We start from the raw sequence: 16245 nt of genomic DNA, 5'->3' as shown, positions 1-16245 counted from the left end.
AGCACACACCCTCTTTAGTGGTCGGATTGGAGCACAGGGCGGTTGAAATCGAGCCAGGGGGAGAGCGGTAAAACTTCGGGGATTATTTTAGTTGACTTATTGCGGTGACTTTCCTTTTCTTGCACAATTGGCACTAAAACGCCCGAAGGTTCCACTAGAAATTGATTGCAGTGCATTCTTGTTCCGCTTTCGGAAGTAGTCCCAACCGGATTGCCTCGGAAGTTTCACAGCAATGAGCTTCTTTCACAACTACCAACTAGTATAATTGCTACGCAGCCCACTGCGCTCTGTGTCCTTGTCGGAAAGTGGAACAAGCGGGTCCAAGCTGCAGTTTCTCCCTTATAGTATGTTCCTAAATGCGAGTTTCCGCGACGGCAAGATTATAAACTGCGTCCCAAAGTAAAGTCTATCGATAGGACCACATGCAACTTTCTCGCAAAGTATCGCTCCACTCTAACAATCCACGCCGTTGCTAGCTGCGCTACTGCCTCGTTGGACTATTTGTCCAACAACTCAAATCAAGTGAAAAAAAATGTCGAACATTTCTAGTAAATATGGCCCTGAGGTTCAGAAGGTCCCCGTGGGCACCCCAATCGAGGATATTATCTACTTGTTAAAGCGCGACGGTGGTGTTTTTGTCAAGGGATTGGTTAATGTTTCCGACGTTGACAAGGCTTACGAAGAATGCCGTGAGCGCCTCGACAATGACGTTGAATGGAATGGCTCGTTTTTCCCGAGTAAGCACATGAATCCGATAGCGTCTATTGATAGCTCAGCAGTTTCTCCCCCGAGCTCGCGAGCTCGAAACTGACACGATACTAGAAGAGACACGGCGGGCATCAGCCCTGCTGGCGCTGAGTCCCACGTATGCCAGAACTCAGATGATGAATTCCACCTATCAGAAGGTGTGCCAACACTTTTTGACCACCCGAAGCTGGTTCTGGTGGGGAAATGAAAAGAAGGAGTCGGTCTCGAAGCCGTACATCCACTCATGCACCGCTATGAGGATCGGACCAGGTGGAAAAGCTCAACCCTTGCACCGCGATGACTACATCAGCCACAATTACCACCAAGAGATAGAAGAATGGGACGACGAGCGGGACAAAAACAGAGAGACTGCTGTGGGTCTCTTTGTGGCAGGAAGCAAAGTCACCAAAGAAAATGGGGGGACTCAGTTCATCCCGCGCAGTCATTTATGGTACCTAGCCCTAAATCCCAGCGTCGCATTGACTCAAAATCCAGCTTACAGCCTATTATTCTGCCGTTTCTAACCAAGCTGCGTTCACTAGGGGTACTGATAGAGAACTACCGCCACAGGTCGATGATTGCATATACGCTGAGATGAACAAAGGTGACGCTTTCATCATGCTTGCTTCAGCATATCATGCGGGCGGACACAACACCACCGAGGACGAGGAGCGTTTAATCTTCTCAACCTTTTCGACTCGCGGATACCTTCGACAAGAAGAAAATCAGTTTCTTTCCATCCCTCACGATATCGCAAAGAAATACGACAGACCTGTTCAGGAATACATGGGTTATGCTTTGAGCAATCCTGCTTGTGGATATGTAGACCAGATGGATCCTATCCTTGTGCTTCGCCCTGAGCTAAAAGGAGATGGACGTCCACAAGACTTTTAAGCTGAGGCCACCGAAACCCAATCCAAAGATTGCTGGTACTTGATGTCTTGAAGCATATTGATTATTGACCATTTGCCAATTGTACATACCGAAACTTGTTAAGTTCGCAATGCTTTCCTGTGCCACTTGCGAAGACTGTCGCCAACAGCACTATTTTTGAAATAATTGTAATCGCCTTGGACGTGTGACAGGGCTGCCGAAAGCACGTTTTCAATGTTGATTGATCTTGCGCTCTTACAATCAACTGGCCTTAGGGGTACATGGCTAATCACGTTTGATTTGTTTTGCCGGAAACATAATAATTGCTGCGGAGTTTGCTGATCAGCACATAAGACAATTTGTTATGCTTTTTCATATGAAAAGAGCCGGTCAGAAGCTAGAAACACTGGTTGCAAACCAGGCGCATGCCGGGTGCTGCACCAGCAGATTGGACTGGTTCAATCGTCTTAGTCATATACTCCACTAGCGCACCAGTCGTGCTCATGGCTATTCGCCCCAAGTCTCTAACTTCTACATCTCCCACTCTTGACACAAGGCTTCGCACATTTCCTCCTACGGCAACGCCAGATATGCACGCAAATATTAATATAGCAAAAGGCTCAAAGGCTGTCAGAAAAGGTTAGTCAAAATCTGTCTTAATCATCAAAATCCATTCATTGCAAGGTGCTCAATGAGACAACAATTTCCGACCAAACAAGTCTCCCAGCCCCATTCTTGGGTTCGCTGGGTGTGAGCTACTTCCTCTTTCTGCTCAAGTTTCAACTCTAACCTCAACGACCTCTTTTATAGACCCAGCGTGCGGGACTTGTCGAAAGAAGTGTCGCAAGTGTGATAGGACGCGGCCAGTTTGCAATCGATGCAAGGTGAAAGGGCTGCATTGTGAAGGTTACCCCCCGAGGTTCCAATTCTGCGAATCGGCACCCCTTTCGACAGCCGCCAGTAAGGGCCAAGATGAAGAACGAAGCGAGGCTATTCTTCCAACACGGGAGCCCGATCGAAGCGAGGAGCACAGTTCACCATCAGACCAAACCTCCATATCCGCAGGGCAGCAGAGTGGACATGGGTTGGACCATCGCCTTCAACTAAACACATCATCTGCTGCGCCCGAGTCTCCTCAAAATCTCTCCGTCGGCTACCCATCACCAGTACCTATTGATGGGTACCACGTTGACGATACACTTCTGACGCCGCAAAGCCGAAAGCTGCTAGTATACTGCAAGTCTGTCCCAGTCTGTAAGATTTTAAAACACCAGCCTAACCTCAAGGAACAACACAGTTGATAAAGAATTAAGCCAGCATCTGGCCATCGTAGTCGACCAGAAAGAAAACCCATTCCATGTCCATGTCTTACCACTAGCATATAAACACAGCGGGATTCTTCATGCTGTGCTAGGGCTGGCTGCCTGTCACCTAAACTTATCTCCATACCGAGCTGATCACGTCGACATGACAACTGCCCTGCAGCACCGAGTAGCGGCCCTTAACGTGCTTAGTTCCCTTTTGATTAAAGAGGAAGTCTATGGTTTAGTACCTGCTGAAGAAGAATCCGTCTTAGGAATTATTCTTCTATTAGTGCTTCACGATGTAAGTGACGTGAACATGCTACCAAACTCTTCTCTAGTCCTTATGTACCTCCATCTCGGCTTGCCCTCCTCCATACATGTGATACATCAAGTCCGGGGCTAAAACTGATTTTTTCTCCAAGATCTGCGAGATGGGCATATCTTCACACGCAGTTCATCTAACAGGGGTATCTTTTCTCTGCGGGAGAGTCGCAGCGGCCTCAGACTCATCACGGAGAACAAGCGCAAGCATGTTTTTCTTATCTGCGTTGGCTTGGTAAGCCCCACCTCACTTTACGAGACTACAGAGACTCGAATTAATACAGCTCTATAGGTTGGACGTATTGCGAGGGTTCAGTGGCGCCGAAAAGCTAACCTATTCAGAGGATGTTCGTTTGTGTATTGTCGCTGACAAAAACGCGCAATTAAGCCTGCATACCTTTGTAGAATGCCCTCCAGTCATATTTCGTCGTATAAGCGAGGTAATAGTGGCAGCAAAACACCAACGGGCAGGTTTGTTGTCTCTGCCAGATTTTGAACAAGTGTTGGGCGACGCGGAAGTGTTCTTTCGAGAGATCGACCTGGACAAGCTTGATTATCCAACCGCACATGCCGAATGGAAGGACCTTGCCGATGCCTATCGCCATGCATGTCTTCTGCGTGTGTTGCGTTGGCCTGATACTTTCTCGATTCCATGTGAGGATGAGCGAGTTAAAGCTTCGGTATCTGCCATTTTGAACGCTTGCTCACGAGTTCCGATGAACTCTCCATTTTATAAGCGGCTATTATTCCCTCTATTCGTGGCTGCAGTCGATACATCTATAGACCACCAGATTCATTATGCCACCTTATGTATTCAGGAAATCAAGCGTTCGACGGGGTTTCGGCATGCTGCAATGGCGGAGATTCTCGACAAGGTATGGGAGGCTAGAAGAAACAACACTCGCGGCTGGCCGAATGTACCTTGGATGGAATTTGTCAGTACAATTTGAGCGTCTTGCCTGCAAATCATTATACTGACCATAAGCGTGAAGACTTGTTCTGAAGCTCTAAAACAGCAACATGCGTACCTTTTTTTCTAACATATGGTGTTTAACGATTCACTTGACGCCAGATTCAAAATACGGAGGTGGTCAGCTCTGTGGGACCCAGTCGGCGCCACAAATTGTTGGCAAGTGCGAAATATTGCCCTTTTCGGCAATAAAACCAACCGGAATTCTAACACTGCCAGGGGGTAGGTTGTTTCAAGGCTTCCTACCCACAAGTCTGACTGTACCTGTGTCATCCCCTTTCAGCCTGTTCGGAATGGTCACCTTCTCCCTGCTCATACGTGATGTCGGGAAAAGCGGCTGCTTGTCTAACTTCAGTAACCTTGACTGACTACATATACCGACTACTCAATCATACCGGGCCACGATGGCAGTGACGGTCAAGGACGAAATGGAGTTCGTACAAGGAGCAAAGCTTGCATTCAAGTGGAGATGAGTACAACAAGATGATCTCAGGCTTGCTGTAAGTCATGTCAGCAAATATTTGATAAATATATCGGCCCTGGAGCCACTTATGGAACCCGCGGATATAGCGGAACCCCTTTTAAGATAACAACTTAGCTGACATTATCGTTGCTGCTAGTTATTACGCCTTCTACCCGAGTTTTCCCTCACGCAGATCCAATTCCACGCATGGATGCATAACCCTAATATGTACATCTTCGAAGGTCTTGACGAAATAGCCGAGGCGAGGAGTTGGAGATGTCGCTTCCAAGTGCTGCGGGATCATCTGGATGATGTTGGCAAGGTGTCTTCCATTGAGCCGACCTTCCATGTCGACTAGGGCTTCTTGGAGAATGGTTCTGCACCAACTATATTCTAACAGTTATGGATTGCCATATCGAAACAACGGTCATCGTGTCACGGCAAGCCCCCTAATGGACCTATATTTGCGACTGACCACGAGGTCGACGTGGAGAGCCAACGAGCCAATTTTGACGTTGCCAAGCCCACGGATATCGGGAATGATTGATGGATCGAAAGACGTGTGCTACTTGTTCTCGGTGTTACAATAGGGGAGGGCTGTACGGATGCTGCTGGTCCGTTACCATCATAGGCAACCCGCCAAGAAGCGTGGTAGTTGGAGTGCCAGCACGCGTGGAGAGAGCACCTTCGATGGACACCTCAGAGTAAACCGTCAATCTTTCGCCACGATGAGGACCTTGTGATTGACAGACCAAACGTTGCAAGGGTTTGCGAACAAATTTGTGATCGAGTACAAGTATGGTCAGTGGCCAAAGCATGGGTGTGCTGTTCGTAAGGTAGATTGAAGATATTGAGCCTGATCCACCGGGATAGAAGAACAACTTGCATAATGGGACGATCAGGTACCACGAGGACTTAAAATCGCTAATATATAGCGTCTGAGGAGTAACTTATTGATATTTCCACTGAGACCTTTAAGATAATCGGCGTCGTTTGAGCTCGTCGATTTTGTCACCCTCTTTTGCTCTCCTTCTATGGAAAAACAATTTTGTATACGTATTAGTAAACTGCAACGAACAACAAGCTAGTTAGTCAGGCGGCGTTGTTACCGACGAGGAGTGCAGCGAGTACAGCGGCGTCCTCATAGCCTCGAGTCTTCGCCGCAAAAAGAGTTGATTTTTTCTCCAATTCGTTTGATTCATGTGTTTTCACTATAAGTTAGGGCCTCATCTAAATTAGTGCTGGAATATGAAATCAAACACGTGAACATAAGTACAGGGTCAGAAATGACATAAATGACTGTGTTACCGTGGGATTCGGCAAGTTTTTTGAGCCCAGACCCGCGCCAGAACTTCATCAGCTGCTTTGGTAGCAGCGTATATGGTCTGTCACACAATCACATGGGTTGAAGTGGCGGAAGTTCTATAGAAGATTCTGACACCTTCTGGAATGTGTGGTAAGGCAGCTTGTGGCAAGATGATGAATCTTTTGGCGTGAGATCAAATTGAGTGACTAACAATTGTCCAATGGCTTTGCTGAGAATGGCGCGAGGTTTCCGTTCTCCGTCTGAATGACTACTGGTTTTGTATCCCATTGCTTCATTCCTCCAACGACATCTTTTTCATGTTTACGGCTTCACCAGGAATAACGCTGTTTCGAGCTGCGTTAGAATGACAGTCCCAATAATTTTGCGTCGTATATAGTTGAAGGCTGTTAGTCGTGGCGTTATGTCTTTATCCATCTCAAAAACAGAAAATTTCAACTGCTTACCAGATTTCAACGTTTACGATAGTCACGCAGTATGAAGGTCCATTCCGTCAAACATTTTTTCCGTCGAAAACAGAAGATTTTGGATGGACGAGTGTTAAGATACTCTTTGGGTGAAGAACTCACACTAGCGACAATTGTCTCGGTATGGCTGAGATGAGACTGTGGCAGGGGAAATAGATGTTGTTTACCTTCTCAGGGAAATCTATACCTAACAACCAATAGAAGAATTGTGGATAGCCATGCTTTCATACTCAACGTCTTATCGTGTAGCATCTGGCTCATCTGGGACAAGTCAAAACACAGATCTGTTGTCTAAAATGGTTCAAATAGAGGGTTGGAACGTTTTCCAGGTTTGTTTAAAAGTACGTAGCGCCGTAAAACAAATCAGAAGGAATAAAAATCGTAGGCGACAAAGCTAGGTAGTCAAAAGTCATCCTCCTATGAATACGTCAACTTTAGCACAGTGCTCATCGACTTAGCTGTTGAGGTGCCGAATGTGCATTATAATGATCATCCATTTAGGAGCCGACTAGATCAATTAGTTATCAAATATTTTAAGTTGCTCATACGACCTAACTTCGATAGAGGTATCAGAAAAGATTAAGACATAAAGTACAAGTTGGGGCGCATGTCTTTCCCCTGCCATACAATGTATTCATAGACGACAAGCACAGTACATGATAACCGTCCAAAGTTAACAGGATTCGGGCCGTCATGAAAAGTAAACAATCGTATGAGAAATCAATGAAAATACATGGCTTAATGGATGCGGGCTGTTTCTTCAGTTATCATTGACTAAATAATAGCAAAGTTGATGCAAAGTAGCAAAGCGTGGTTATCTGACAGTAACATAGTAGTTTTGTACATATTCTTGGGCGACTGATCGAATTTGCGTGGAAGGCTCAACCATGTTGATCACTCCAGGGATAATGCCTGACCCACAAAATGCCACTTAAAGACTTAATAAGTAGGCAGCACTCAACTTTGTCAACTCTTGATCGAAAACCTTGGTGGATCTTATTGCGTCATTGGATCAACATTCCATCGTGGGTTACAGGATGTAACCATTTTTTACATTCTGAGCGGCAAAGGCTGGATTGGGATCCTGCAAGATTAAGAAAAATCCGAAAAAGTCAACTCATGCTAATTTTCCCATAAACTGCTTCAAAAGCCTTCGCTTCTTAATTAGCAAGGTGGTGTCTGGAGACCGCATAAGGATAGCTTGTTCCTTTCAGTAACGGATGGAAAACGATTCAGTCCATGGCCTGCCGACAAGATCATTTAACAAAAACAATGCCTTGTCCCAAAAGTAGCGATAGAAATCGGGAAAAAAAAGGAATTAGTTTTCTTTTGATTTTAGTTTTCTTTTGAGTTAAATGTGTTATAAAATCTATATCTATAGTTACCTAATGTAGGTCTTCATGCCACGGGTAGGCAATGTTTACACTGCATTGGTCGCTTCGGTATTTCGATACAGTTATCGCTACCTTGAATCCATCCAAAATTCAACAGAACCTCGATTTATTCTCTATAGAGGAGGAAATTTTCAAGAGGGCTGATATCTAGTCAATAGGCACCAGAAATCGGAAGTTCTCAATTTGTGAGTAGGTACATTACCCAAAAGGCATGCTTTTTCATGCTTAGACTGGGATTAAAAATCAGCTGGTAGCATTACCTCAGCTGCAGTATGTTCAAATGGAAATAGAGGAATTACTATTGTATAATCTAAATCTCATGCTAATGCGATCCCCGTCGTATCACCTAACTCAGAAAACAAGACTGTCTTCCTCCTAGTCTTGATGTCAATGGCGTAAATGCCACCCGACAAGTCGGTAACATAGACCATATCCGAATTCTTGTCCAAAGCCAACCCGATGGTCTCATGTAATCTAATCGCTAGAGTCTGAGGCTGTCCCCCTACTGCTACGGCTGCTCGATTTAAAGAGTTGCCGGTTGGAGGGTCACCACGATCTGTCCAGTAGAGTGTTCCACTTTCTTCGTCGAATTCAAGGTCAATTGGCTCTGGAAGTTTGTCAAAGACCACCTCGATATCCTTCTGCTTCACCTCTCGCGGTTGTACGGGGGCTCGAAAGATGCGCCCCTGGTTTCCCTTGGATGGGCCTTTTTGAGTCCAATAGAAAAAGCCTCGCTTCTCGTCCACAGCAATTCCCACACACCAGTTTCTCTGGTCGAGGCGGTCCTCATCTGTGCTGCCCGTTGAGACAAGAATCTCGATATCGGAGCCGTCCAAGTTCGCGCGCATGACTTTCATACCCTCACGATCGCACCAATACAATTTGCGAGTCTGTTTCGCGATGGTAATTTGCTTGGGTGTAAAAACACCTGTTGTTCCAGGGGGCACGATATGTATCCGCCGAGATCCATCAAGGTTTGCCCGCTCAATAGAACCACTGTTAGATTTAAAGCTGGTGCCCATGTTGGTCCAATACATGTGGCCGTTTCCATGGTCAATAACAATTCCGTCAGGAAGAGTTTCCATGTTGTCGACTACCGTTTGTAAGTCGCTGCCGTTCGTGTTACATGATACAATTCGTCCTGACCGGGTGTCTCGATACGGGTGCGATAAATCCGTATCGAGGATGTAAAGACGTTGTTGAGGTTGCGAGCCCATGGTTGTTCGTGTGTTGCCCAGGAATCCACTGGTTTAAAGTTGAAGTAGTAAAGAAATAATCCTTCAAGCTATAAGCACCATAGTTATCTATCACGGGTCGCCCGATGTATTTCAATCATTCTACTCGCATCTTGCCTCATGTTGTAACCTGGTACCTCGGTCAAAAACAGGTCCAGCCCCGTCGCATGACCAGGAAGAAATTTCATATTTTGACTGCAGAACTATTACGAGGCAGTCCGCTACCGGCCGTTCTCTGGCCCACGTATGATGTATCGGTATTTCGCAGTTCGGTCTTTCATAATCACGCACTGAACGGCGGTCCACTATTGTGTTGTGCAGCGGATCACACATTGTAAGGGCGGTAAAATTCCGCACAGTTCCGCATTGAGGGGTGCACTAGTCATGACCCTGGGTGGGACGTCATCGGGATGTTGTTCTCAGCCTAGAAACCAACAGAACCTGCTTCGTATTATCTGAGAACTACAGCTACGGCTTTTATGTTCGTCTCACAGGGAATCACCGTCCACTGCGAAGAGCATTCGGTGTACATCCACAATCGTACCAACATCTTGGAGGACAAATGCGAGCTTTCATCTCTCTCCAGGAGACAAGGATGGAGGCTAAATGTAGTTGTATCTGTTTGTTTGAGTGAAATGTTTTTTTTCTTTCCGCAGTAGAGAACCCAGTGAAAACATGATAGCCGAACAAATACTGGAATAATGATCTTTTATTTTTATCTTTATTTTTTGAATTTGGTGATACATTTTGAGGCTCTCTGTGAGCTTTGTGGTCCAATGACTACTTTTGAGCATCTGCGTAACCATCCCATTCTTTACGGATGTTCAAGAGCCTAACCAGTTCTTCGTCCCGCTGCTTGGCCAACTCCCGGTACTGTCTTCCTGCAACTCCTTGTACTGTACCCTGTACCCATTTTTCCTTCAACTCATCATTAACCTCAGGGTCCTTAGGTGCATACCATGTCATCAAAGGCCCTAGTAGGTGGTCCGCCATGTGCTTTATGCCTCCTTCCCCCCCACCCAAATGCATCAACAAGCTCGGTCCCATAACACCCCAGCGCAGACCAGGCCCATAACTCATAGCATCGTCAATGTCTTGGACGCCAACGATATCCTCTTGCAGGAGGTACATGACCTCTCTTATCAATGCAGCCTGCAATCGATTGGCAACATGTCCAACGACCTCTTTTTTGACGTGTACCGGTTTCTTCCCCATGAGCCTGTAAAATTCCATTGTTCTTTCCACAGTTTCTGTAGAAGTTTGGGTTCCTCCAACAACTTCGACCAAAGGAATCAAATGCGGTGGGTTGAATGGGTGGCCCACCACACACCGCTCAGGTTTGCAGCGTGGCTCCATTCCTTCTTGGATGCTTGAGCATGTCAGGCCGCTACTACTTGTCGCAATAATCGTGTCTGGACGAATGATCGCGGCCATGTCGGTGAACAACTTTCGCTTGAATTCTAACTTTTCGGGGCCGTTCTCTTGAACGAAGTCTGCATCCTTGAGAGCTTCGTGGATGTTGGTGGTGAAAGAAATGTCGGACGCCTTGACACTGGAGTCCTTAACCAATCCCAGTGATGATAGGACAGGGAGAGCATCGGTGACCAGATTGCGAAGGAAAGTCTCGGCAGCTGGGTTGATGTCGAATGCGGATATGCTGAGCCCTTGAGCAAGAAAGAGTGCAGCCCAAGACGCTCCGATTGAGCCGCAGCCAATGATGGCTACTTGTCGAATTTCAGACATGATGCCTTGAAACTGGAGGAGATTATGCGTTGAGGGTAAATTTGCGAACAGTAAAGTATGACACTAGTTTAGGCACTGACATGTGCTTTCAAACAATACGTAAAAATGGCAGTGATCCCAAGTCACAATAGTCACCACTTCAGAGCATCATATGTGGTTTTATAAAAGAAGCCACTTTGAAGGAGTCCTTGTGTACGGCTCTTGAAGGATTACGTCGGTTGTTATGGAACCCCAACACAGGGTGACACGTTTAATTTGGTACCCAAAGAAATCACCGGCCGGAGAGTCCGAAGTCAACAACGTAGGCCTCACGAGCCGATCCAGCAATGCTTTGCCTGCGTGCAAGAGCCGCCAAAGTCGGAAAGTTTGTTGGCCCCGCAGTTTCTACGATCTTACGATGTGAAAGAGTGGCAATATTCCGCCCGCGGAATTGATGTGGCGGGTCCGTGACTCGTACGCTAACTCCGGATCACCAATCTTGGCAAATCCGGCCCCGCCCATGGAGCTTCGAGAAAACTTCTATTGTCTCCATGATCTAGCTCATACTTGCACTAACGTCATATCCATACTCCTCATGTGTTGTCTCAGTGTTTCGATTGCCGGCATTCGCGTCAGGAAAACCCCGACTCATGGAGCCCTATCGCAAGGACCCCTTTGGCCCCATGAGCCGGTTTTGAGGCCTGTTTAACGTCATGCCTTCCGTCTTGCTGACCCACATCATCGGCCCTCGCGGTGCTTGTTGCCGTGATGAACGCAAGGTTCTTCCGACAACGGCTTGCTTCCTTATCGTGCCGATCACCGAGATATCTACGTGTGTAATCGGTGTCCACTAGAGACATGGAGCATCGAACCTTTTTTGGCCCCGCACCTTAATCTACTATTTCAATATATAAGTTGAGTGGCTGTTCTCGTTCATATGGAGGCTTTCATATCAAGTTCACGATCATCAACTATACCTCACCAATATCAGCAATCTCTGAAGAACTAGCCTTTATATTTATTCTCTAAACCTTCTTTCAAAAACCACACGTCATGGCTTCAGACAAGATTCCTGACGTCTACGGACCTGGTACCTTTACAGACAAAACCTTTACATCAGTACCAGAGGATACGGAGCGTATCTTTCGCCTCATCGTTAGCCAGACTCCTGGCTTTACACAAGATGAACAGGTTCTCTCAAAAGTGCGATTCACCGGAGAGTCTTATCCTGTGATTCCCGGCCCTATCAAGGCAACCTCCGTTGCTGCTGCCTTGCATGCCATGACTGGTGTCTTGGCCGACGAAATTCTTGCCATTAGAGGCGTCAAGAACGATGAGCGTCAAATCTCCGTCAACACCACACATGCCGCAATCTGGTTTGGCTGCATTGCGACTGCTTTTCTGGATGGCGTTGATGTCGTTAGCTTGGTCAAGGAAGGAAAGCTCAAGCAGCTGCTCCCCGATTGGGAGCGAGGCTGGACCGACACACCCCTCAAGTACCGAACTACCGGTCTATACCCTACAAACAACCCTGAAGTATGGTACTCCCTACACGGAAGCATGAATGCCGAACCAGTACTCCGCTCCATTGGCGTCGACCCTTCTACTTCGATTACAACACCGGAGGAGGCGGCATCGCATATCGCTCAACATACCTCGAAATTGAGCCCTGAAAAGATGGAGATGACGAATCTCCTGAATGGTTTCTGTGGAAGCATCTGCTTCACACCAAAGCAATGGCGCGAATCTGAAATGGGTCGCTCGCTCTCAAGTCACCCCTTGGTCAATGTCAAGAAGCAAGAGCAAACGATTCCCACTCCTCCCGTCGCCTTCCCCCCACTGAAACCGAACGACAAGCGTCCGCTGGCCGGTGTTAAGGTTGTTGAAATGACGCGTGTCATCGCCGGTCCAGAAATTGGAACGATTTTGGCTGCTTATGGTGCGGACGTAATTCGGATCAACCCTCCTCACTTGCCTGATATCAACATCATGCAGTTGTCTCTCAATGCTGGCAAGCGAACAATCGCTATTGACCTTCGGAAAGAAGATGACGCTGCCCTCTTAAAGTCCCTCGTTGCCGAGTCTGATGTTTTCATCCAAGGCTTCCGCATCAACAAGATGCCCAAGTATGGCCTTGGCCTTAATGACCTATTGAAGATGGCCGGCGAGCGTGGCCGTGGCATAGTCTACGTAAGCGAGAACTGCTACGGCCCTGACGGGTACTATGCCGAGCGCCCTGGCTGGCAACAGATTGCGGATGCTGCTGCCGGATCCGCGTATGTTACCGGAAGATCACTCAAGCTGCCCAATAATGAAGCGGTACTTCCTAGTTTGCCCATCTCCGATATGTCAACAGGAGTACTTGGCGCGGTTGGCGCCATGTTGGGTCTGAAGAGACGAGCAGTCGAGGGAGGAAGCTACTATTCTCACGCCAGCCTTACGGGAGTTAATGCGTACGCCCTGACTGAGGAAGTGGGTCTTTACCCAGAGACTACTGTGGAGGAATGCAAGGAGCGCTTCCAATGGGGCGAGATGAGAGGAGCACACCACGTTCTAGACCTTCTTGTCACTGTCTGGAACGGTTGGAAGAGGGTTCTCGGAGACTATCTGCAACCTGAGAGTGGTTGGTTCCAGAGTTTCGATGCCAGCGCTTTTGACAAGAAACGGTTGAGCATCCTTAGGCCAGTCGTCAAATTTGAAGGAGAACAAGAGACAACTCCAGAGTGGAAGACTCCAAGCGTGCCATACGCATATGAAAGGGCAGATAAAGTCAGGTTCTTGTAATTAATGTAGATGTTGAGCAGCAAATCAGACGAAAATAAATGAGCGTTTATTGGCAACAGATACAGCACAAACCAAAGGATATGTCCACCATCAAGCCGAAAAAAAGAGCGAGAAGGTGCAACTGTTGACATCATAATTATCATAATGACCGCTAGTGACTCTGTTCAGCACAGCCTGGACAAAACAGGTAATTGATGTGTGAATAATGTTAGACGCTAGTAAATCCATCAGAGCCAGTGAATAATTATTTGGGGCACGTCCCGGCGTAAGCTTAACAGCACATCTACCTCATTTGAAAAGCCCTCGTAACACACAGTCTCAGACGTAATACCCTCTATCCCAGCACTAATAACAGAATGAAAAGACTATCTGGCCAGCACTATTACGTAAGTGATGCTGTATACTCGAAAGGATTGACAGTCAGGTTGTTTAAAGGAAGCCAGCCCGCACCTGTGATAATGGGCTTTATGCTAGCCATAAGAAATCTTTCTAATGCCCATTGAAGAATGATTTGTACGGGTTTATTACCCAAGGCCGACAATGGTTTTGTCGGACGCAAGTGTGTAAACTTCCTGAGAGTGAGAATAACATAAACAGACAGGATCTTTGTCTAATAGAGAATGATGCGAGAACAGGCAGTTTGTTGGATGATTACAGACATTAAAATTAGGCTTGGTTTGTAGCTGAAACTTGCCGGCGCCACATTTCCCAGATTAAGCCGGCTGCGATGAATTTATCACGATGCAGCTATTTAGCGCAACCTTGGTACAATAAAATAGTTGTGCAATCTATTATAACGTTTGATGCAGATACATCAAACTTGCAAATGTTAAATTTGACCGGGGCTATCCCATGTACTGCGAGTTGGCTACAGGTACATAACCTACGACATTGTAGCCATTCAGGGACAGACAGTACCAACCCCCTTCCAATCGCATACCTATTTTACACGGATTTTGGAGAAATTGTGGACCGAATTGTGGCTCATAATGTACCTGTATTCAACTCGCAGTCGATGGGATAAGCCAAATCTAGGTCCCTTCAATTGATAAGACTGACCAGCGCCATCGTCACAATCAGATAGATTCAACGGTACGTACCGAAGGCAAAAATGGCCAAGACCCTTGTGGGAATGTAAAAGCCAGCTATCGATATCACGATTGGGCTTGTCACTGCACGTCACTTTATTGAAATCACAGCTCTCATACGCGATCTTGACGTAACATCTCACAAAATCACTTGTTGGAAATGACGCATCATTCTGATTACTCCTTAATTTCAAAGTAAAAGGTTATAAAATAGAGGCCGAGCATTTACTGAAACATTTCTCGCGCGCAAAACTGATTGCAATATAACCACGTCTAGATGGAAGTACAGATTTCTTTTATCAAGTGAAATCTCCTTTACATTCAAGAAAGTCACAATGTCTGAGCCTACTGCGTTCGGTCTGTCACGCTCCACTGACAGTGCTGGGCAAGCCTGGCAGGAGACAGCACAAAGTGAGTCCTGGAACCGTCACTAAGCGTGGCAGTATCGGCTACTTACGATCAAGCTTTTCCAGGCAACTCAAAAAAACAGCATGCGCTATCTGAAGAAGGAAATCCTCAATCAGAGCCCGACGGACCTCTGAAACAAGTAATAGGTATGCAATGCGCAGGCAACACGACGAAGTAATGTCCTTTCTTACACTTAAGATACTGCAGCTCATCGGGACAGCCTCTATAAGTATATCAATGTTAGTAATGATATGCATATGTTTTTGATCAATCTAATAACATTGAACTGAAGTGGGAAGAACCCGGTCGAACACTTGGCGCTTACACTGGCGTAATGGGTGTCCTGTTTGGGATCCATTACCTACCAATCACCCAAGTAGCACTGAAAGTTGGAATGTTGACGCTTGGAGGTATTTACACTTACAATGATGTTTTTGAATATGAGTAAGGCATTGACAGCAATTCTTCAGTGGTGTCTGTTTTGGAGTTCGTTACTCGTCCTTTCAGCACTCGCCCTTTGTCAGCGCTTCTACGTCCCAAAGAATTCAAAAGAATTCCAGAATCGACCCTTAACGCCACACTGAAAGACATCCATGACTTTACTCAGTACATTGTGGTGGAATTCCAGAGAGTTGTCTTGGGACAGGATTTGAAAAGGACATTTGCCGTGAGTGAGCCGTCGGGTGCAGTTTAAACTAGCAGTCTTATACATGTGTCTAACACTGACGGTCCCCAGGCCTTCATTAGCGTCAGCGCTTTGTACTGGCTTGTTCACTTTCTCTCACCTTTTTGGTTGACCTTCATGGGGTTAAACTCAATATTTATCGCCCCACTTTTAGCTTCGCCTGAAGGTCGCAGGGTAGCCAGTGATGCAAGTCTGCGTGCTCAAGAGCTGGTAAACGCAACTGCAGATAGAGGTAAAGAAGTTGCACAAAATAGCCAAGCAAAGATTTCCGATTTAGCCAGCTTTACCACTACCAAGGGGAATGAGCTTGCTCATGATGCTTCGACTAAAACCGCTGAATGGTCATCCAAGGCACAACAAACTGTGTACGACAGTGAAACTGCGATCAAAAATGTGTCTAAGAGAGGCATGGAAACCGCTTCTGACTTGTCAGCTCGAGCGAAAAGTACAGCGATACGTG

At 46.6% G+C, this 16245-nt stretch overlaps 5 protein-coding genes across 5 annotated transcripts; 3 read left to right on the top strand and 2 right to left on the bottom strand.

The window, feature by feature from the left end:
• Positions 1-532: 532 nt before the first annotated feature.
• On the top strand, positions 533-1641 carry CTRU02_208015 (phytanoyl dioxygenase family protein; the record flags this gene model as incomplete). The annotated part of the gene is made up of 3 exons (XM_036729225.1): positions 533-737; positions 823-1198; positions 1290-1641. 3 exons carry the CDS (start codon positions 533-535, stop codon positions 1639-1641), a joined length of 933 nt encoding a protein of 310 aa, XP_036579057.1.
• A 569-nt stretch (positions 1642-2210) lies between these two features.
• Positions 2211-4285, top strand: CTRU02_208014 (uncharacterized protein; the record flags this gene model as incomplete). The annotated part of the gene is made up of 6 exons (XM_036729226.1): positions 2211-2259; positions 2431-2856; positions 2918-3225; positions 3347-3480; positions 3538-4180; positions 4238-4285. The coding sequence occupies 6 exons, from the start codon at positions 2211-2213 to the stop codon at positions 4283-4285; spliced, it is 1608 nt and encodes a 535-aa protein (XP_036579058.1).
• A 3895-nt stretch (positions 4286-8180) lies between these two features.
• CTRU02_208013 (low-density lipoprotein receptor YWTD) lies at positions 8181-9080 on the bottom strand (the record flags this gene model as incomplete). Its single annotated transcript, XM_036729227.1, has 1 exon — positions 8181-9080. One exon carries the CDS (start codon positions 9078-9080, stop codon positions 8181-8183), a length of 900 nt encoding a protein of 299 aa, XP_036579059.1.
• Positions 9081-9878: 798 nt separating this feature from the next.
• On the bottom strand, positions 9879-10841 carry CTRU02_208012 (3-hydroxyacyl dehydrogenase; the record flags this gene model as incomplete). The annotated part of the gene is made up of 1 exon (XM_036729228.1): positions 9879-10841. One exon carries the CDS (start codon positions 10839-10841, stop codon positions 9879-9881), a length of 963 nt encoding a protein of 320 aa, XP_036579060.1.
• Positions 10842-11873: 1032 nt separating this feature from the next.
• CTRU02_208011 (putative alpha methylacyl-CoA racemase) lies at positions 11874-13604 on the top strand (the record flags this gene model as incomplete). The annotated part of the gene is made up of 1 exon (XM_036729229.1): positions 11874-13604. The coding sequence occupies one exon, from the start codon at positions 11874-11876 to the stop codon at positions 13602-13604; it is 1731 nt and encodes a 576-aa protein (XP_036579061.1).
• Between the last annotated feature and the right edge of the window lie 2641 nt (positions 13605-16245).

Source organism: Colletotrichum truncatum (assembly GCF_014235925.2).
Source record: "Colletotrichum truncatum strain CMES1059 chromosome Unknown Contig_0005, whole genome shotgun sequence".
Taxonomy (NCBI): Eukaryota; Fungi; Ascomycota; class Sordariomycetes; order Glomerellales; family Glomerellaceae; genus Colletotrichum; species Colletotrichum truncatum.
This window is presented reverse-complemented; position numbering and strand designations above follow the sequence as displayed.